Genomic DNA, 23,793 nt, shown 5'->3' on the forward strand with positions numbered 1-23,793 from the left:
TTTTCTCTCAAGGGTTGGAAGGGAAAGGGGTGGGGTGGGCGGAGAAGTTGCCAAGGGGGTAGGAGAGGAAAAACCAGTTATAAGTACTGAAACATTAGACAAAATATTTTAGAAGGAATATATCCTAAAGACCCACAAAATGTAAAGTATTTTTTGCTCATTGCACAATTATGCTACAAAATAAGAATATTTCATCCACAAGGACAAAGAAGCTAAAAAACTGAAACAAAACAAACCTGTAAAAATGTAAATTTATGTTTTGCTAAAATACCACAAACGGTTCTGGGATTAACTCTGCAATTAAAAATAAAGTTTGTTATTATTTAATAGTAATCCATACTTGCCAAACAATGAGTAATGACTGCTTTCCAAAAGCTTTTTCTAAACTCAAAAACCAATAACCATCTTCAATAAATATGGTACAATTTGTTTTAAATAAAGGTGAGTAAAACACATTTGTGTTTACAAGACCAATACCTTGGACACTACGCATTAAGACAATATTATGAAAATCCAGTTTATTTTTCATGTAGTGGACAGATCCAGTCAATGTGAGCAGGTTTTTTCCATGTGTAATAACTTATCAAAATATGTATTCTTTATCCACAAGATTCTTCCTTATTGTCCACTCTGAAAATCTTGGGTTTTGCAGCACACCCAAATAAAGCTCTTGATTTTAGATCATTTATATAAATTTGGAAGAAGTGCGGTGAGTCTTTACTGTAACATTTACTGCACTACAAATAGTTAAAGAGCAATTATGTTTCAAAAAGTGAACACTACAACAGCTCAGTTCAAGAAATTAAAGTTTTAGTGCACTTTGCTCCAGTTTTAGCCAACATGCTACATTGCCCCATTTTTGTTTTGTGGTGTTTTTTTTTTTTTTTTTGCGTACAAAGTGGACTTGAGGATTTCCATTGAAAGAAAGAAATAAGACTGCAAGCGAAACAGTGTTAAGTTGCCCTTTTTCTTTAAAGACCTGGACATTTTAAGACAGAAGCTTTGCAAAACATTACACATTTTTTTTATTAAATGAGAAACAATCTCATTTGTTACATCGTCACATTGCTAGTCAGAGAAACGCTGCAGTGATGAAGAAAGTCAATGTTGGATCAACCAAAGTCCTCATTTCTACAACATTCATTTACAAAGAAATTATAGTAATGTTCAACACAGCCCAACACAACATTCTTGGTTTTCTTCATAAAGAAGTCCCCCCAATATTTTCTTCTAATGGGGTATTTTACTACATAAATTATAGTTCTTCATTTTTACAATTCACCCCAAACTGTATGAGATGTATCACACTAAAACTTCTAAAGCTGTTAGAGAATCCTTCACACATCATCATCATCTGATGTGTCACTGCTGCTTGTCTCTGTGTCATCATTCTCAAAAGTGGGTTTGAAAGTGCTGTTTTTCCAGGGTCCAAACTTGAAGTCACAGATCAGGCCATTTTTCAAAATACCATTTTTTCTAAGACCATTCTTCTGTAACTGTAATGTAAAAATACAAAATGTCCATGTTTTAGCAACTGAAAGAAATTACCACCATAAAATATAACTATGTATCAACACTATACATAATCCACGCCTATACAGAGGCATCAATAGCATATAATGGTTATATTAAAATCTATAAAACTATCTCTGCCCTAAAACTCTGCACACTAAAGTAAAATAGCAAACTAGGAAACATCATGCTACAATGGAAAAAGCACCAGACTAAAAGTCTAGTGAAAATGTGTGTCTTTGTCCTAGCTACTAATATTATGCTTTTTAATCTCTCTGGACTTCAGCTTTTTCAACTGTAAAATAAGGTGCTTGGACTAGACCTTGAATATCTTTCAGTTTGAGAAGTATTATCTGTCCAGTTTGAGAAGTTCTCCTCTAAATACTAAAGATATATATTTGTAAAATCCCCAAATATTCATCAGTAATGTTTAGAAACAAAATTGTACAAGCTAGGACTCCCCCCCCCTTTTCAAAACCATAAGCTAAGGTGGCAATAGATTAAAATAATAAAGAACCTTCTGATAATTGAAAATTAAGATATAATTTGAGTTATATGCTTTAATAATCACCATGCAAATTTCCAAGATAATAATATTTTAAGTCTCATTATTCTAATGAAAACTACCACTGCTTATCTAGAAGTAGGTCTAATTATAGTCCATATTTAAATCCAGATAGATCAAGCAATATCTCAGAGAGAAAATAGATTAGAAGTTACTATCCTGTTAACAAAAAGTAAGGAAGCTGTAAGTGAATAAACATAAAAGAGTACTCTCGACATTACTATTATCATGACCACAGTTAAGTATAGACCTCAGAATTCACAAGTTTTATGTGTTAGAATAGGCTGCACTATATGCTACATACTACATACTATGATGTCTAGAAATTGCCTGTTGATGTAGCTTCTTTTAGGTAAAATTAAAAGTCATCTTCAACCAGGAGTTGGGTGGATAAAATTGTTTTTGTAATATTCTTATTAACAGCTCACTACTCTACCTGCCTGCCCCATAACAAGCTGGCTTTTAGGTTAAGTTTCTCATCTCAATTATCTGGGTCATCTTTTATTAACAAAAACAAAAATGTCTATATGTGTGTGTAAAATGTAAGACAATCAATTTCTTTTTTTTTTTACTTTTTTTTTTTTTTTTAGTGAGGCAATTGGGGTTAAGTGACTTGCCCAGGGTCACACAGCTTGTAAGTGTTAAGTGTCTGAGGCCGGATTTGAACCCAGGTATTCCTGACCCCAGGGCCGGTGCTCTATCCACTGTGCCACCTAGCTGACCCAATCAATTTCTTTTAGTGTCTCCTTTCTGATTATAAATCAATCCCTAAATTAATACCTCATTATCACTCTCACAATTACCTTTTTAAAAAGACTGATGTAGAAGAGGGCATGTGTTTGAGCTACTTTATTCAATGGAATAAACAGTGTAAACAATGGAGCTGGCTACTATACTAATTTCCTTCAAATGAGCTCAAGATGATTTACAGATAATCAGTAAAATAATCAGGTTGGACCAGATGGGATCTAAGGCTATTTCACTATTTATATCTGTGACTCTATATATAATCTGAAGAAAACTACCATCTTCTAGATTAGGAGACAAGCAGAAACACAGGCAGGAGAGGGGAAGAGAGGAGAAAGGGGAGAGAGAAGCATTCCAAAAGAAATATTAAAAACTAAGGTGAAGCTGGGCACATATACCACATCATCACCTATGCAATAGTGAGAAGAAAGGGAATGATAAAATGTGATGTTTTAGAATGAAAATTGTTTTTCTTTGTAAAACAAGAGAACTGAAAATTGAAATGTCATACTTGGAGAATGATACATTTTTTGGAGAATACTATACCTTCCAAATATATTTCTTGCAGAAATTATGCGAGGCCCTATTTTGCTTCTTTAAATTTATTTGTTTTCTTTATAGATATGATAAAGTTAAAACAGTACTAAATATAATTCCATTATATCACTGGAAGGAATTTCATAATGATTTTTTTCACTCTACAAAGATTTCTTCCTGAGTTATGACATTATAGTAAGTAGGCTAAAAAGCTAATTAGTACAGCTGTTTTTAAAGCAAAATATATCTACAACTCTTCAACCTAAAGCTGTACATTCCCCTGAATATAAAGCACATTTTAGCCATTTATAATCTTAAACAAAACTGCTTATACTTAATTATGCCACTTTTAATAAGTATATGAAATTAGAAGGAACACTTGTCTTTTATAATAAATGACAGTTATTACCTGTTCACTAATAACTTGGAATTCCCTCATTTCATCCTCTGTTAAGGGAGCACATGTTTCATCATTTTCACTGTCTTCCTGCCAACCCATCTCCTTTAACAACCTTAAAAAAAAGAAAAGATTTGAAATAAAATGATAAAAACAACTTTGCCTCAAGTAGGAAAACATCATTTACAATATACTTAAGTAGATATGGACCAACATCTATCAGTGCTTCATTGGCAAAAAAAAAAATCTTAAAGTCTTAAAGTCTAGTTTAAATGGAAATAAAACTGCTTTGTCTCAAATCTGGTATAAAAAATACCCATCACTAAAATTTTTGGGTTAAGATAGCTAAAAGGGTGTCCCAGAGGTTATAGGGAGTAATAGCATTACTTTTCTCTCAATAAGTTTGTCATATACCTACCCAATAGATTTTTCTACTTCTCAAGCAATCCTAAAATAGCTATTTCAGTTATCATGACAATGTTAAATACAACCTATGAATTAAAATGACCTTCAGAAAATAAAACATTTGGAAAAGATATACATTCCCCAAAGTGTGTATATATAGTATTGCTTTTTAATATCAAAAGGACACTCATTATTAAAAACCATCCACATGAGCAAATATAAGTGAACACACTAATGGAGAGGCAATGTGACCTCCAAGTTTGTGAACTACCAACACCTACCTTGATGCTTTGGACAGAAAAGACACTCAACAAATGTATACCACCTCCTTATTTAACTTATCTCACTTTATACTTATTAATATTGGACACAATGTCTTTTAAAAATGTGATATCCTACTAAGTGGAGTAAGAGGAATAAAAGGTCTGGGCCTTTGAATTTCACTATTGTAAGTAGGGAGCTCACCAGTGAGGAAACTCCTTCTACCAAAGCAGAATGGCAGTTGTTCTGCAACTTAAAATTAACTGCACATGGGTAGATGACAGGTTAAGTGATTTACCCAGGGATCATAGGGCCAGTAATGCCAGAGCTGAGACTTGAACCCAGGTCTTCTTGACTCCAAGACCAACTTGTTATATACTGTAATGTGTTGCCTCTCTCTACCCAATTATGTAAAATATAATCAACACTTACAAACAACTCTGGTATAAGTATTTCTGTTTAGTAAAATTTTAAATGTATCATGTTTAAATATAAAATTGTACTTCTAGAGAAAAAAATCTGAAACCATGGAGAGAATTTTAGCAAAACATTTTATATAATAAACTAGTCTCATTATTGGTGGAAGTGTCATCACATCTGAGATAATTAATATTTCTGCATGCAATGATAAGGAAATAGAAATTGTACTCAAGATAATGAAGTTGGGGAAAGTGATTAAAACTGACCAAATACATATTAAGGAAATCCATGCTGGAGGGAACAATTTCAAAAACCTCAGGAACCAATTTTCAAGATACCACAAAAGGAAGGCAAGACTCCAGACTAATGCTTACTTTTTTTGTATTGATACAAAAAAGGTAAGCAAGGAGACACCAGAAAATAAGTGAAGAAAAAAATTGGGGAGAGTATGTGAGGAGATGCAAAATGAGAATTACAAGGGATAAAATATTAATTTCCCCCTACCATATAAGTCCGTCGGTAGGGAACTGGACTATATTTCTTTAAAAGAATAAAATGGTCTTCATCCAAAGCAGTGATGGGAAGAAAAGGTCTACATGCAGGGAAAGAAGTTTCTAAAGTAGGATTTCCAAATGAGGGTACTATGAGTACTCATCCAATGCCTCATGGTGCAGGTATAATTCTGGGGTTTTTGAAGGAACATCCAATTTCTATCTAAGCTGGATATGCTCTGGAATTTGGGACCAGTGATATACTTGTATGTCTGCCATTCAATTAGGCCAAGATCTAGTCTAACCAAGTTCAGAGAAGTTTATCCACAAAATATTGGTCATCAGTAGATGGTTGTTGTTTGGTCACAGCAACTCATGAACAGGAAGGATTCAGATCTGCATTGTTGGGAGAACCCATACCAATGAAATCCTAGATCTTTAGAAGTACTTAACTACTTACTATCAATCGTGACTCTGGAACTCAAGATTTTTTAGAGCCTACTGTAAAATACTGTCAAGAGAAATCAGCTTAATCTGCTGTTACAATCAAACAAAATGTTGTGTATGGTTAAAAGGGTTATAAAAACAGAAGGCATAAAAATAGCAAAACAATACTCTTCTATCCCTTAAAAAAAAAAAAAAAAGGTACTGTCAGGAGTCAGAACAAGTATCAGTAGCACCAGCTGGTAGCCAAGTGATACCAGGGAAATAATCCAGTTCAAAGCCAATGGGTTTGTCAAAAAAGTTCAATTCAAGAAGAGCCAGAGGATAGGAATATGAACTAATTAGAAATAGCTGGTAAGGAGATTCTTCACCAAAAAATATAAGCATGAGTCCATAAAAACATCAGGAGTTAACAAAAGTCATATCAGGGGGCAGCTAGGTGGCGCAGTGGATGAAGCACCAGCCCGGAGTCAGGAGGACCTGGGTCCAGCCTCAGATCCTTGACACTTACTAGCTGTGTGACCCTGGGCAAGTAACTTAACCTTCACTGCCCAACAATAACAACAAAAAGTCATAATCAATTTTCAGTAGATTTGGCAAAAACAGCTATAGCACAGTTTGTTATGATCTATTATATGATGTGATCTATTGCTTGCCATCTACTTTTAAGCACACTCTGCCTATACAAGGTTATGTTCCATAAAATCTATACTATAATGCAAGTGCAAACATATAGCATTACAAAGGTTGACAGACAAGAACAAAGAAGCTAAAATGATTTGAGATACAGGTACCTATATACAAGCATAAAATTATAGGGTTATCCTAGGTGATGTCATTATTTAACAAAAGCATAATATTAGGAGACACATTATAGGAAACTAGTTTATAAATGTTATGTTTCATGGAAGCCAAAATCAATACTATTAAAAAATCAGGTCTTTAAAGAGACATAACATTTCAAAAGCTATAATTATATATAACTATATAGTCTGTGTGTATATGCATAGTATACATATATACATACATTTTATATGTATATAACTATATATGATTTTATATATAAACATGTATCTGTGTGTATGTATGTACAATACATGTCTGTATATGTAATACTGACTAGTACCTTTTTCCCTCAGATACTGTTTTTTAATATAATGGGCAGCTTGGGGGAAAAAAAAAACACCCCCCCCCACACTTGTTCCCCATTCACATCTTTTCTATGGCGGGTAATAATACGTTCTGACTCCCCTCCACAACTCAAGAAAAAGCCAGCAACAAGCAGAACCTACTCAATTTGAGCCAATATCACACTGAACTGGAAGAAGGTAGTAGGAAGCAACATGTGTGGGTAGGTACTCACTAATTCACTGGTATCATGCTAAGCCTGCCTAGCAACTTTTCCAATTAAATCAATTAATAAAGACTCATGGATAAGTTACTATCCATGAATCAGGAAACCAAGGAGATCTGAACTTTAAGCTAGTTATATGACTGAAAACCAGTACTGGTTAGAACAGCTATGTGTGGGGTTTACCTGTATATAAATTAGGATGCTTCAATCTGAGAAGAGAAAAACTAAAAATGGACACAAATAACAGTTGCTCCCTTAAGAGATTACAAAAGCTGAATATATAACTTGGTTCAAGGAGGCTAAATCAATTCCATGTTCCTAATAATCAATCAATTAGTATTGAGTAATTTTTTGTATACTTAACACTGTAAGAAATACAAGAGGGGCAGCTAGATGGCAAAGTGGATAGAGCACCAGCCCTGGAGTCAGGAGTACCTGAGTTCAAATCCGGCCTCAGACACTTAATACTTACTAGCTGTGTGACCCTGGGCAAGTCACTTAACCCCAATTGCCTCACTTATAAAAAAACCCAAACAAAAAGAAATACAAGAAAAATGTAACATTCAGCTCCTGACCTCAAGAAGCTTAAAATTTAATAAGTAAAAGACATATCTGAGAACAATTCAAGAAAATAATACTTGTTAGCACAACTGCCTATGTGATATGACAAGTTATAAATGTAAAATTTCCTTTCCTGGCTAAAAAGTATTCTAATTCCTGTTCTTGGACTATCTTTTGCTCTAATTGTCTTAGCAGTCATGTCCCTTTAATTATTAAAAAGAGGCTGGGTGGAATAATCAAACAAAATTCTCTGTATCATTAGAAAGGGTATAAAAAAAGGCAAAGAATTAGCCTTAAGCAAAACCATGCTCTCAATCAAGAGAACTGAAGGGTAGAATTAATTTTTATAAACCTTAACCCTAATCTTTCAACTTTTACATTCCTGCTATAATGGACAGAGGCCAAAAAACCAAAATGAAGCATAAGTTCAATAGCTATTTACTGGTAGTGTTCACCATGTCACCTAGTTTGTTATCTTAAAAGAGCAAAAATCAATATGAAATTTATCCTATTACCTGTAAAATTCAACAACCAATACTAGAGAGTTTGTAGGTTATACAGTCGATAAAGGTGCATTGGGCTTGGAGTCAGAAGACCAGAGTTCAAATTCATCTCTCAGACACTAACTAGCTATGTGACTCCAAGCAATTCACTTAACCTCTCTTAGCCTCACTTTCCCCATCTATAAAATGGACATAGAAGAGCCCTTAGCTCACAGGATGGTTATCTGAATTAACATCTATATTATCATCTATACAAAAACCTTAAAGTTCTACATAAAAATTAGCTATTATTACAATTTAAGATTCAAGGCTTACCATCACTGATTTCCCTTCTTGACAGTACAAGCTAACATGATGTACATTTTTAAAAAATTAGTATTTTTTTGATATTCTGAATATCAGCAAATATGAGAAGGGGGGGGAACCCGAACATGAAACTGACCCTACCATATAATGCTGGTCTCCCTTTTTGTTCCTTCAAAGCATACAATAAACTAAGCACTTAGTCCCCAAACCATCCATCCCACTTGTCTGAACCTCCCATGTTCTTTTCTGTGCTTCACTGACACTCATCCTTATTTTTTTTTAAACCACTGTCTCTATAATCTCCCTGCTCCTCACCATCCCAGAGGCAGAAACACCACCTTAAAGGTTACTGTCATAAATAAGCCTAATCAAGCAAAACAAACTCACAAATTAGCTATGTCTCATTCTACACTTCTCCTTCACCTCTCTGTGAAGAGAAGGGAAGCCTATTTCATCATTGTTCCTCTAAAACCATGGTTATTCTCTATGTGCATTTCAATGATGAGAAAATCAAGATTACTTCAAATCAGGACAATAAGCAAAAAAATTATGAGCTATTTCAGAATGACTGAGATGTGAAACCAGTAAAGAGCTGAACTATCTAAGGATCTTTTTGTTGTTTTCAAGAACATACAGGGTGAGCCAAAAGTCAGGATTTTAACAACTTTTTGAAACTTATTTTTCATATATAAATTCATTTCCTATATGTACTGCATATAAACAAAACAAAAAAAAGAGTTATTAAATATTGAAATCCCTTCACAACTTTGGGCCAACCCCATAGTTATAAACTGAGAGCTAACAAGAAATCTAATCAGATCTTTCTTAAGTTACCCATAATATTTGTATGATTGCATATAAGTATCACATGCTTGAAGGTAATTTGTTCTTACATTAATTAAATATTGTGCCAGTAATTTTATTATGCTACTCATTACTGTACAAACTTTCTTCAGACAATCCAAAGATAAAAGTTTTAGTTTAAATTACCTTAAATTTCAAATTAGTGGAGACTGGCAGCATATTTTCACTAACTTAAAAACATTTCTGAAGGCTACAAAAATTAAACAAGAATCATTAGGTTCACTCTGAAATAATCTGTACCATTCAACATAGACAACTATATATTAACAAAAGGAAACATTGATTTTTGACAAAATTTAATGAAACTTAATACTAACCTATGTTCTGCCTCAAGTGAACTTGAAAGGACATCAGCTTGTGGAAAGGTAGAAGACCGAATGATCTGTTGGGAAATCACGGAGGCATTGCCATTCTCTTGCGAAATTTCATTTTCATCAAAATTTCGGTTTATGTCCCTTTCGTGGTGAGTGTTGTTGCTATTATGCAAATTAAATGAGTCATCATCCTAATAATTTCAGAGAGTAAAAAGTTACAATTACATATCACAGAAGTCCTGAAGTGGTTTATAAAATACTTCCTAAAAATTCTTGATATGTATCTTAAATAATTCACAAATCTGAGACTTTTTCAAAATATGAAATTTACCAATGAAACAATCATAAATCCAATCAATTCCCTAGGAGCTATTTGAACTAGAAATATACTACTGGTATAAAACGGACATATCACTTGAAGATTTATATGAATTCATTCTTCATAAATCATTCTTCCTTATTTCTTCCTTTACAATAATCTCAAAAATGTGTGACCAGATTAAATTTCCAGCAACTTCAAATAGTTATTTTTCTCCTACTGTAGATTCCTAAAACTACTTTATATTTTGGGGCCTCTTCAGATACTTTATACCGCTGAAAATAGTTCAGTAGAAAGGCAATACTGTATATGCCTGCAATGACAGTCAAGATATATTGTTTCTTAGAAAGTAATGGGGCAAGGTAATATTCTAGTCAGGGATTTCTGCCAGCATGAGACTTTCCTGCCAGAACTGCTGGATAGATTTCTTAGGGGTAATAGCTGCTTTCATAAGAACTGATAACTTGTCCCTGACAGGAAGATAGGTTCATGATTGTAGCAACTGGCAATGACTATTTTATGTCTCCTGTTCCTCACCAAAGAGGCTGGAAAACATTAGATGATAACATCTACTCCGTGGAGCTCAAGAGATGAAAGGAAGTTAAGGCAAGGCCAAACAAACAAAACAGGAAGAATGCAAATCCAGAGAAGCAAGAATTACAAACTAATAAAGAAGGTTTATTTTAGTAGAAAAAAGGTAAAGCACATTTTCCCTCCCTCCTTCATTCTACCCCCTCCTCCCTTTCCCCCCAGAAGCTAGGTGGCACAGAAGATAAAAGACTGGGCCTAAAGTCATTAAGACCTGAGTATGAACCCAGCCTCAGACACTTATTAACTATTTGATTCTGGGGAAGTTATTTAACCTGTTTGCCTTAGTTTCCTCATTTGTAAGATGAGGACAATACTAACAGCTACCTCCAGGGCTGTTGTGAGGATCAAACAAGGTAACTGTAAAACACTTAGCACAGTGCCTGTGCCTGTGCGCTTTAATACTACATGTAGTTATTCAGTCACATCCAACTCTTCATGACCCCATTTGGGGTTTTCTTGATAAAGATACCGGAGTGGTTTGCCATTTCCTTCTCCAGCTCATTTGACAGATGGAGAAGCTGAGGCAAACAGGGTTAAGTGATATTTCCAGGGTCACACAGCTAATAAGTGTCTGAGACCAGATTTGAACTCAGGAAAATGAGTCTTCCTGACTACAGGCCCAGCACTCTATCTACTGAGCTAAGCTACCTAGCTACCCTAAATACTATGCAAATGTTAGCTATTACTATTATTAATAAAAGTTTTTATTATGAAGTTGAGAAACTTCCATTACATATAAAAGCTTAAGCATATAAAATCAAATATCCATCATTACATTGACAAAATGTTACTGGTTGAATGAATTTATCAAATATTTTATTTGTTCACATGTTCTTTCCCCCTTCCTCATTACTGTTATTCACCTTTATTCAGGAACACAAGTTATCACAGGCTAGGTAGAGAAGGACTGTTTGAGATCTAAATTATTGAAGAAAGTACCCCAAATCAATGTAATCAGTCATTACAATGCTAATATGTACACAGTTATAATCAGAGGCAACATGGCATATAAAGAAGAAAGCTTTGGAGACAGGAAAATCTGAGTTCAACTCTTACCTCTGCTAATAATGGCTCCCAATGTCTTATACCACTACGACAACAGAGAACAGGTGTTCACCTGCCTTGTTAGAGGGAGGCTGTGCTGACTACCAGTGCCTACAGCAGCGTAATCATATGTCCAGTTAATAAAAATAAAACAACTTTGTTTCCATGTAGTTCTTTTGATTTTTCTTTATCCTCTCTGCATGTCTTTAATTTCTTGTGGCAGAAAAATCTATCACATAAATATACTTTGTTCAACTACAATTTCTTAACTGTGCTTGTCAATTAAGTCATCTTGCATGCCAAGTAAATTGCCTGCTTAGTCTTTAATTTCATGTACTAAAATTAATCTGAGCACTCTGACTGATCTAGATAAGCTTGATCTTTATTAATAGTTTGACTGATAAATGAATGTGCCCACACTTAAATTACATCTATTAATTGTTTTATACGCTCAGTTACCTTTTCTGGTCCAATATGAGTTCCATCTTCATGTTCTTCCTCCACTCTGTCCCTTTTCAATGCTTTTAAGAATTCACTCTTCTTATCAGTGCGCATCCGGGTCAGTTTGGTTAGACGAGGCTGATTAAGTTTGTCCACAGGAGAAGAGGAATTTGAGCGATTACACTAATGGGAAAAATACGAATAACGATCAAGTCCCAAGATGGAAATAAACAATTAACTAGACAACTAAACATAAAAGTTATTTTCTTAAAGCAGTAACTAAATTCACATTTAACATGGCTTTTAACTGTACTTAACATAAGAATAACACGACATCTTCCCATATTTCCTATACATTCAAATTTGGAAAAAAATTTTTTTTTGCAGCATAAATTTCCTTTTGTCAACATCAAGGAACCTCTGACAAATGGGTTGCCACTAGTGGTTTGGGTTTAAAAAAATTTTTTTTTAGCATTTCATACAACTCATTGTGGCAATATTTTAACATTTTATTAACTAAAAGTATATAAAACTCATTATCTTTCCCCTGAAACATTCTCCTCTCCTTAACTTCCTTGTTTTGCCATTACTTTTTCAATCACTCGGGTATGCAATCTAGAAGTCATCCTTAAATCTTCCCTTTTAATCACTGCTCTCTCCCCTCATAATTAATGTTAGTTCCTAAGCCTCCAGAATATTTCTGGCAGCCAGAAATATTTTCTGCAGAAAAACCCAACTTTAAAATACTGCCTCTTAAACTTACTGGCTATGTAACATTAGGCAAATCACAAATTGTCAGTGCCTCAGGCAATTCTAAGACTTTCTTTTACAGATGTGTGGCTGAGGCTTCATCAGTGGAGGAAATTTCCACACTGTGGGTTCCCTAAAATCAGATGAAAGTAAAGATCTAGACAACACAAACAAGCAAACCAACAATCTAGTGCCAAGTTCAGGACTGGATTCATAGCAATGTTTAAGAAATAATTGTTGAGGCTAAACAGCTGTGGTATACGAATGTGATGGAATACTACTGTGCTATAAGAAATAAGCAGGCCGATTTCAGAAAAACCTGGAAAGACAAATGGACTGATGCTGAGTGAGATGAGCAGAACCAGAACATTGTACATAGTAACAGCAACATTGTGTGATGAACAACTGTGACAGACTTAGCTCTTCTCAGCTGTGCAATGATCCAAGACAATTCAGAGAAAAGAACTGTGGAATCTGGATGCAGATTGAATCATACTATTTCTATACTTTTTTGTTTTCTTTTTTTGAAGTTTCTCCCTTTTGTTCTGATTCTTCTTTCACAACATGAGTAATGTGGAAATGTGTTTAATGTGTGTGTATATGTATATATATATATATATATATATAAAAATATATATATAAAAATATAACCTATATCAGACTGCTTTCTGTCTTGGGAAGTGGGAAGGGAAGGGAGGGAGAAAAATTTGTAATTCAAAATCATATAAAAACAAATATCAAAAATTATCTTTACATGTAATTGGAAAAAAAACAAAAAGAAATACTTGTTGAATTGATTTATTATGTGGGGAAGTGGCTAAGTAGAACAGTACCTCTATCTCTCTGGACTTTTCATCACAAAGAGCAAATAATTTTTCCAACAATGAGTACTTTGTATCGACTCTGATAGAACTCTCAAAAATGAACAGGTAAAGTTGTTTAACTCTATTACCACTGCAGCAGCTGACCATTAACTATATTTTTAATGAATTTATCTGTGCGCACACACACACAGTCTCCTGCATAGTCTCTATTGTCTGGGTTTCTATGATAGAGAGACTCTGTCTTCCTCCTCATGGTTTGAGCCTCCTCAGTCTCTTAAGCTGGGTCCTTATGCATAATCATCCCTATCATGCCTTCTAACTACAACCTCAACATGGTACAGAGAAAAAAACACCACAATGAGAGTTGAACCAGGTTCTCATGCTCAGATCTTCCACTGAGGCTACACTAGCTGTGTAGTCTCAAGTCACTTTTAGAACTATCAGTTTCCTCACATAAAACAAGAGTTGAGACTATTCACCTTTTCCTTTCTATTTCTCTAAATTATCTTGTTTGATGGTATAGAGGATTCCAAAGGAAAATGATCCTTCTAAGCAGTTTCAAATATAATATGATGTTGTTACATTAGTACCTCCTGAAATTTTCACTGACTAAGGTAATGCAGCTATTCAGATATATGCAGCTTTTTAGGTATGAAAATTATGGTCCAACTGTAGAAATAATGAGCAGGATGCTTTCAAAAAACCTGGAAAGACTTAAACAAACTGATGCAAAGTGAAGTGAAAAGAACCAGGACACTATTGTACATAGTAACAGAAATATTGTACGATGATCAACTATGAATGACTTAGCTATTCCCAGCAATACAAAGATCCAAGACAATTCTAAAGGACCTACGATGAAAATACTATTTACTTCCAGAGAAAAGAACTGATGCTGAATGCATATCAAAGCAGCTTTTTTGTGTGTTTTCTTTCACAACATGACTAATATGGAAGTGTGTTTTGTATGACTGCACATGTATTAACTATATCAAATTGCTTTGCCTTCTCAAGGATAGGGAAGGGGAGGGTGGGAGAGAATTTGGAACTCAAATTTATAAAAGGGGACTAAAAATTATTCTTACATGTAATTGGAAAAAATATTTAAAAAGAAAAGGAAAAGAAAGCAAAGAGGGGAAGGAGGAAGACAAAGACTCCAAGAGAACGTAAGCATTTGGAAAGGGATACTGCTAGGCAAGCTAGCATCAGCATAGGTAACCAGGCTAGAAGCTTGTCAGTCTTCTGATCAGGAATACCTGAGGGGTACTTGAAGGCTAAAGCACTTTGGTCCTAGGGGCCCAAAATCTAGAATGTTCCTGACAAGGAACTCCAAAGAGGCAGTAACACTCAACAGGATGCAAGGAAATTGGGGGGAGATGGGGACGGGACCCAGAGCACACAAACAGGGCCTGAAGACTACCGTTCTTGACCCAGAATAACTCAGAAGCACTGGAAGATCAGAGTTCTGACCCATGATGATTCACTAAGGTTTGACTCCAGGCCCAGTGCTCTATATACAATGTACCACCTAGCTGCCTCAAATTAAACAAGACAAGCTTGAAATAATTAAACATTTTTAATTAAATTTTAAAAATTAAGACAAACAGAAAAAAATAACTATATCCTCAAATATTATTCTCTTTCTAAATAAAAAGCAAAATATCTAATATTATCCAGTGCTCATTCTACTTTTCAGAGGGGATTCAAAGTACCTTAATATATTTCATATCCACATAACATACTTATATACAGCATCCATTTAATTTTATTTTCACTCTTTTTATTGGATTACTGGGATTTAAATATTTTATGATATAAAAAATATTACTATACCTCTTTAACTGAATTTGTTGAAACACTAAAATTCTTGGCAGTTGATTTGAAGGCATTAAAGTTGCCAATGCCGTATGAAGACTCATGAGGGTAAGGAGTTCCGACTTTATTTTCTTTAGTTTGGCTTTTCCATTGTGTAGGCTAAAAAAATACATATGAACATATATGGATATAGTTATGAACAAAAAAAAAGATAGAAAAAGAATTAAACATGCTGCAAGGTTTTGACAAAAAATATAGGAATCAGAGTATTACACTAAAAAAATTTTTTTTACAAGACTTTCTAATTACTGCTCCATAGGTCTCTTTCCATTATTTTAAAAAGAGAGGAAAATATATGCAATCCAAATCTAAGGCTAAAGAAAAACCCTGGAAGTAAAATTTAGTTAATATATATCCCTTCACTTTCAAGCAGATTAGTGAAGAATTTCCAGAAATCATAATACCTTCTTATAAACCAAAGCTTCTTAAACCGTGGGTTGCAACCCCATGTAGGGATGCATGAGTTTGGAGGTTATGAAAAATTTGGCAGTAAATGTTTGTCTACCTATTTTACATACCTATATACCCAATAACAATTTCTTGGGCAAAAAGGGATCACAAGTGGAAAAAGTTTAAGAAGCCACCAGGTAAATAGCACAATAAAGTAAAGAATGCTCTAGATTATAATAATTTATGTGGGCAAGTCACTAAGCTCTTTTAAGTGTTAACTTAGAAGAAATCCAGGTCCCTGAACTTGGTGTATAGAGTATTTTTCACAACAAAAGCTGTTTTAGTTTTGTCATCTGTAAGGCAGGGATAACAATGTTGTTTGTTGATAGTAGGTACCTAGTAAGTCTACACTGAATTCAATTTGTACTACTTGCCTTTGGGTTATTCTGAAGAAAGCATTTTGTAAACCTTCCAAGTGTTTTTATGTCGGTTGTGCTAATAAGACAAATACATACTATCTTTCCCTCCTACCATCTCTACTAAGCCTTCCCCGAGTCCCCCAATTGACAGTTCCTACCTCTTAAAGGACTTTTTAACCTCTTATTTTGAAATCTACCACTGTATGTGTCATCAGGCCCTTGCTGTAGATAAGTTTTACTGAAGGGTAGTATTTTTCATAGCACTTAACGTAACAGGCATTTCCCACAGCCCTTCACATAAATGAGTTGCAATATGTTATAAAGTTGCTCATGTAGATTTCAAAATTCAGTAAAGTTACTGTCTCATTTTGTACAAATAGTCAGCCTTAAAGCCAGGAAGATCATAGAAGAAGTTCTGCCTCTGGCACAGACTAAATGACCTGAGCAAGTCACAAACTCTCAGTGATCTAATCAACTCTCTAAAGACTACAAATTGCAAAAAAGGTGCCAACCTGCATTGACAGGGGGAGTTTCCTTACCTAGGAGTTCCCTATAGTAATGAAATCACAGGTCCTGCCCCTATCCCTAACATCTCACTTTGGGCATCTATTTTTTTACTATAAAAAGAACAGAGTTGAGTAGTAGTTCTAAAATGTAACAGAAATTAAGATAAAATGGGCCAGATCCAGCCATCGAGAAATAAGTAAATTGACAGAAGTCAGTGCAATTTTTCAAAATATACATGCTTTACATTACCACTACTGTATATTTTATCAATTTCAAATACTTTTTGGAGGAAAAAAACCTTAAAAACAAACAAAATCCTTACCTTTGTAGGTGGAGCAGCAGGTTTAGGGACTAATCCTTTATAAACACTTGGACCAGTTCCATTTTTAACTGGCTGAGGATGAAGATTTCCTACTGCAGGGAATCCAGATATCTGTAAATCTTTTGTACTACCTTTTTTAATGACCAGCATTCTTGGAGCTCTAGATTTAGGATTCAGAGGATATTCTGTATAAACAAATAATGAATTATAGTTATCTTTCCCCTAGATCTTAAAATAAAACAATAAGAGAATAACTTAGCCCAATAATATTATATTATCTTTGTGATCATAACTATTTAAAGTCTCATAAACTTAGTTTTTGGAGTAAATTTAACCACATACTCATTGGATGCTTAAAAACTAACCTGACGAATAAGTTATTCCAATGTCAACTAATTTTGTACCCTTCTGTTAACTATACGATGCTTAGTATGTTTAGGAAACTAACCAACATTATTTTTTTAAAAAAACAATTTTGAAACACTTATTAAAAGCTCTGATCAACACAATAATTAAGCATGATTCTAGACAACTGACATAGAAGGGATGGACTAAATATAAAGAATAAGATACATTTTTGGACACTACTAACATAGGAATGTTTTTCATGACTATGAATATTTGTTACAGAGATTTTCTGGTGTTCAGTAGGAAAGAAAACGCTTGTTAATTGAAAAAAATTAATTTAAAAAATTAACCAAGTGTAAATGTTTATTTCATCTTTTATGTTTTAGTCATCTTGAAAAATGCTTTCATTTTTTAAATAAAATGAACTCTTGCATTATATATTACTCACATTCTCCTCCCTCAACCTATTTTGAGAAGAAATTAAACATTTCCCCCATCAATTCCTCCTTTGCACTATTTCCTTTGATGACCCCTGCCATGAAGTTGCCACTAGCAAATATCATCACTCTTCTAATTTTAAGGGAAAAAAAAAAAAAAGAGGTGATTACCAATAACTGTTGCTTCAAGCTCTGAAGAAAGCTTTCTGAAAGGCTAATAAGACTGCTAGTAGCTTCAAATCAGGGAGAAAAACTGTTCCTAAAGTTCAGAAGTACCAAGGTACAGTTGTCACAATCATCTCACAGTGAGACAATTACTATAGTTTATTAGGGAGGGAAGCATTTCTCTCTAAAGGAATCCTGTAAATTAAGTTCACAGAATAGTCTGTTTAAGATTACTAAATGTGATGAAGTGTTAGGAGGATTTAGATTTTAAATTGTGCTACTTTTTATTTATACTGAGATGACTTTGATTAACACAAGGGAAAACATAAACAAGGTTAAAAAGCATTATGAAAATAATGCCTAAGACAGTGGGCAACAACGCATATACTACCAACAAATGTTTGATAAAAACCACTATTACTAGCAACAATCACAATAAAAGCTCTACATAGATGATTCCCAAATGTATTATTATTATTAATCTATGCTCTTCCAATTCTCTACCTCCAACTACTCAATGGATATTTTTGTATGGATAACAAAAAAGCAAGATTTCCAACAAGCCATTCCTTCCCTTCTCACCTCACTTGACCTACCCATTCTTCCAACTTCCTATTTCTGTTAACGGCACCAAGTCATCAAGGATCAAAAGCTCAGTCACCTTAAACTATATTGTCTCCCTTACAACAAACACACATCAAATAACAGCCTAAGTCCTGTTCTTTCTATTTCCACATCATCTCTGCAATTTGCTCCCTCTCTCTAGTCACACTGCCTTGCTATTGATACTAATATAGTGAGCTACCAAATTACCTGCAGCAATAAATGGAAGGGGATATAACAAACAATGGAAAATCCAAAATTCACTTGCAATCAATTATCTATTGCTCATAAGCAAATAAACCTTCAGATAGGCTATATTATATTCAACAATTCTCACATATTTATTCATTTATTTGGTCAACAAACCTTTATCAATTCCCTACAACGTGCAAGAAAACTGTGCTGGGAATACAAAGATGAACAAGAAGTTGGTCAGTGTCCTGAAAAAGCTCATCGATTTAGTAGGAAAGATAAGACAAGCCACAAATAAACAAACAACTTGCTATTAAAATTGAAATCTAACCTATTTACTTGGTTAACAATTCAGGCATTAATTAATATGCAGAATCTAATCCACTAATGACTGTTTTCTTTACATCTAAATTCTATTTACTTTATACACTAGTACATAATTTCAAATCTGCTCCAGAGTGTCTTAAGAGTGAAAAATCTGAATCAATTTCCAAGTACAAGTGGTTCTCACAATGGAGATGGGGGAAGAATTTGGTAAATGGGAAACAAAACATCTCAGTTTTTCCAAGTTAGATCTTTGAAATGTATCTCTGTTATAGATCTTTGAAATGTATCTCTGTTACTCTAAAATGAATTCCTAGAAAACCAAGAAACACCTATATTTGAAGTATTCAAGAATGTACTCTCGCCAAAGCTTATAACTAATTTTTGGATTATCTATCCCTAGTTTGTCTATTAATACAAATAACTTAAAATATATTATATTCTCTTTGGTTTTTGAATTACATTTTATGTTTTAACTTCCTAATTATGTTTTCTTCATGTCTAATATAATAGCTAGTATTTATATAGTACTTTAAGGTTTTACAAAGTGCTTTATAAGTACTATCTCATTTTATCCTCACAACAACCCAGGAAAGCAATTATCCACTGTGCTATCTAGCTGCCTCAATAATAAATATTAAAATTAGTCATTATTTCTTTCTTCTTCTTTTTTTAATTTTGGCAGGGCAATGAGGGTTAAGTGACTTGCCCAGTAAGTTTCAAGTGTCTGAGGTCACATTTGAACTCAGGTCCTCCTGAATCCAGGGTCAGTGCTGCCCCCCAAATTAGTCATTATTTCTTAAGTAGTATCAACTGATAGTAGAGGGAAATAGCACCAAAGTTGGTTAGTATTCAGTTGACAACTAAAATTTCACTAAAATCAATCTAAAGCAGATCAAAGACAAGGATAATTGATTGCCCTCTCACTTTTCTTCATTCTTCTCCATTAAACTGCCCCTCCAACCTTTTCAAGTTTCAGTTTCCACACTGAATACTTTGTATGATCTTTTGACATTTTCTCCAAATCCTTTTTGGCTTTTTAGTAAATCTAGAACGCCGATCTTCAACTTCCCCTTGGCCTTACAAGTTATACTTGATCATTAAAGTCAGTGCTTAATCGTTAAAAGTGAGTGGAAACATAAATATTATAGAAATCCTACGTAAAGCACACTCAGCTTCTCCACAGAAAAGTTTTGTTTCCATTTCTTGTATACAAGGCCATCCAATGGGTACAACCAATAAACTGACTGGTACTTATAAACAATAAGAGTTGAGGCAAGAGAAAAAATAAGTAGTAGATATAGTGCCTTCCTCACAAATAAAGATTATGCCATCTCTATTTCTGTTGCAGGCACAATCAGCTTTCCAGGTAGCAACCTCTGAGTTATTCCTGACTCCTCATAACCTGTGTTTTATCTTTTTTCAGTTTCATTATACAATTGTTTTGTTTCCTTTGCTCGTAGGTCTGGATTTCTAGTCATACCAACCTTCTCTTCGTGGTACTCCATCTCCAATTCCTTGCTTTTTTACTAGTGGTCTCTTAATGCCATGCTCACAAGTCCACTTTGTCATTTTAGCCTCAGAATCTCTCATTTCTTTCAAGCACCAATTTCTACATAAAGCCTTTCTTGATTACAATTATTGCTAGTGTTCTCCCCTAATAACCATCTTGTAAACAATTTTCCCATTTGTAGCATTTTACTAAATAGTCAAATTTATAAATACTATTTTATATATCACAAATGGACCAAAAAATACTCACCCCAAACACCTGCGGCTAAAGATTTATTCTGATTTGGCTCTCTCTCATATTCAGGATTTAACGATGGCTGAAAGGAAAGTTTGTGGATTTAACAAATAATGTTCAACTTCTAGACATAAATAAGCAAAAATCCAGTTGAAAATTATTTAAAAACTTATGACACAATCAACTCCAAATTGCCAGAAGTCAATCATATACAGTAGTACAGCAGAAAGGTCACTGGCTTTAGAATCAAATCACACTCTGATGTTTACAACCTGTGTGGCCCTGGACAAAATAACTTGACTTTCCTGGACTTGAGTTTCCCCATCTATAAAATGAGGGAGTAAACCAGATGTCCTCTGAAGTCCCTTTCAACACTGATATTAGTATCAACAGAAATCTAAAAGTAACATCTATTCAGTTGTTAACATTATTACTATGCTCTTTCATTGGGGTCAGAAGATACGGCCTTTGACATTTATTTCCCCAAACAGAGGAAAAATATGAGTAAGAAAGAGAGCAAGTTTAGGGAGAAGTAACCTCTCAGACTATTGTTTTACTTCAATCTCAAAATATCTACCCATCCTTAGCATGGAATAGAGGAGAAGAGCTAAAATTCAAAAACTAGACTAACTTGTAACTCGAGTCAGACCTTCAGATGTGGTTTCATTATGCTAACACTAAATTACTAGAATATTCAAATACAAATATAAATTCAACTAGTTTTAAATGTCTGATATACTAATTAGAGTTTAAGTACTATGAGTTATCATTTGCTTCTTTATGCCATTTATGCATTGTATGCACATAAACCTCCACTCTCAGTTTTTAAAATGAGACCAAGAACTGTGCTTAAAATGTCTTTGACTCTCCCACAGCGCCTTGTTCATAGGGATTTAACAAATATTTATTAAATGAGTGAATGAAGGAAGCCTACAAATAATTTTTTTTCATCAGCAGCAATTTTGTATTATTCAAGTTGTTACCACTGGTATAAAAAATCATTAGTAAATAAAGGTAAAAACCACTTTATTAAAGATTGCATGGAACATCACAATAGATTTTGTTTAAATGAGTACACTGCTGCAAATTATATTCTGTCTGCAGAAGGTGGGTATAAAAGCTGACCTTTTTATAACTAATTAGAAAGGGAAAAGCCTTTAAACACAGTAAAAGAGGACAGGAAGTATTAAGCACACTGCAGTGTCATAGGACTTGTACTCAAATCCAAGCTCTGTCATTTACTACTTATGAAACATTACACAAGTCACGATCTCTCTTGGGACTTAAGTTTCTCTTCATTTGTATAATGCAGGGGTTAGAATAGATGGCCTCTAAGATTTCTTCTGGCTGTAGTTATATGAGCCTATATAACCTTTAAGGTCCTTTCCAAGTCTGAATGTACTTGTCCTATGACCTTTGTCTTCTCCCTAAGTCCTATATATTTTAATGTGCTTTGTTGGTTTTGATTAGGGGATTAAGATGCTTGAGGTGGCAAGGTTGGGAGTTGAAACACAACTGTTACTTGATGACAGGACAAAAAACAACATCAGCTACAGGCCAGCTCTCCAAACCTACAATGAAAACAGCACAAAATCAAAGATTTTCCATCACAGAGAATGACTATTATGTGGATAAAAGTCAGGAAACAAAAAACACTTCTTGTACTGGATTTTTCATTCTATAGAAATTATTATAAACTCACCAATAAAGCACTGGTTATATGAAATGGGCTGTCCTATGCTATTTCCCCCTATTTTAATATAATGGGATTTTAGCTCTATATAAATCTTAACGGAACTCAGAATCCCATAATAAATTCTGGGACAAGCACTCATACCCTGTGCTTTAATAAGAGAACAACTCAAACTATCTCGGCCAAACCTGAAGCCAAACAAACTAGGCCCTTTTCTCTTGAAAAGATTGGAGTTTAGGCCTTATTGATCTTATGCAACAATGGACAATGTATTATGTTCTACAAACCAGTTTTTATGCCAAACCTAAAAGAACCAAAATAAGTTGATGTCTAGTATCTTCATATAATAGCTCTTATATTAACTTTTTGTAGCATCTGGCAAAAAGTTCAATCTACAAATTCAGCGATATAAAGCAATGTAAAATACTAACTTGGTAAAATAACTGGGATTTCAAGATGGACACACAGATCAAAACGTTTAGTTTTTGAATATGATTTTTTGTGTGCTAGATTTTCATTTTGCCATACACATAGGGATTCCCCTATCAACTTTCAGTAAGGCTAACCTGAAGCATGTAAAGTAGAAAGGAAAAGCTAGTTTGGAATCAACTATTTTTCCTATGAATAATCTAAAAATGATTTGAGAATTGATATTCAAGTAAGACTAAGCAAAAATAACTGAAAAACTTGTTAGAACTACTACCAAAAAGTATAAAGACTAGTTAAACAATTATGTTCAATAATATTTAAATAAACTGAAATATACAAGTTAATTTCCATATCAAATTAAATAAGAAATAGTTCATATAAAAACCATTAAAGGTTTAAAATGACTAGGAAGCCAAATGTACTCCATAATTTAAAAAGAAAAACTTGCAAGTGACAAAAATGAATGATAATATTTTGAATCAATAAGATTATAAAAACAAAGATAACTCTCCTACAAGTGCAATTTTAGTTCATCCCATTTTATATTTGCAGTTTTAGAAAACTAGTTAACTACTGGGAAATTGGGGGCCATACATTGCTTTATTACCAATGTTGCATTATGGACATAAAGACATTTTTTAATGATGTAACTCATATTTGTACATATAGTTATATGTTATTAAAATATAGTC

General features: G+C 33.8%; 1 protein-coding gene across 1 annotated transcript in view; it reads right to left on the bottom strand.

Annotated features, from left to right (window-relative positions):
- Positions 1-307: 307 nt before the first annotated feature.
- Positions 308-23,793, bottom strand: part of GPBP1 (GC-rich promoter binding protein 1) — an 88,095-nt gene continuing 64,609 nt past the window's right edge. The window contains exons 6-12 of the mRNA XM_043974008.1: positions 20,995-21,061; positions 17,164-17,348; positions 15,484-15,624; positions 12,095-12,259; positions 9,685-9,872; positions 3,771-3,873; positions 308-1,496 (exon numbers count right to left, since the gene is read on the bottom strand). Coding sequence (XP_043829943.1) covers positions 1,338-1,496; positions 3,771-3,873; positions 9,685-9,872; positions 12,095-12,259; positions 15,484-15,624; positions 17,164-17,348; positions 20,995-21,061 — 1,008 coding nt within the window. The 3' untranslated portion in view covers positions 308-1,337. The remainder of the gene's footprint in view (positions 1,497-3,770; positions 3,874-9,684; positions 9,873-12,094; positions 12,260-15,483; positions 15,625-17,163; positions 17,349-20,994; positions 21,062-23,793) is intronic.

Source organism: Dromiciops gliroides, chromosome 1 (assembly GCF_019393635.1).
Source record: "Dromiciops gliroides isolate mDroGli1 chromosome 1, mDroGli1.pri, whole genome shotgun sequence".
Lineage (NCBI taxonomy): Eukaryota > Metazoa > Chordata > Mammalia > Microbiotheria > Microbiotheriidae > Dromiciops > Dromiciops gliroides.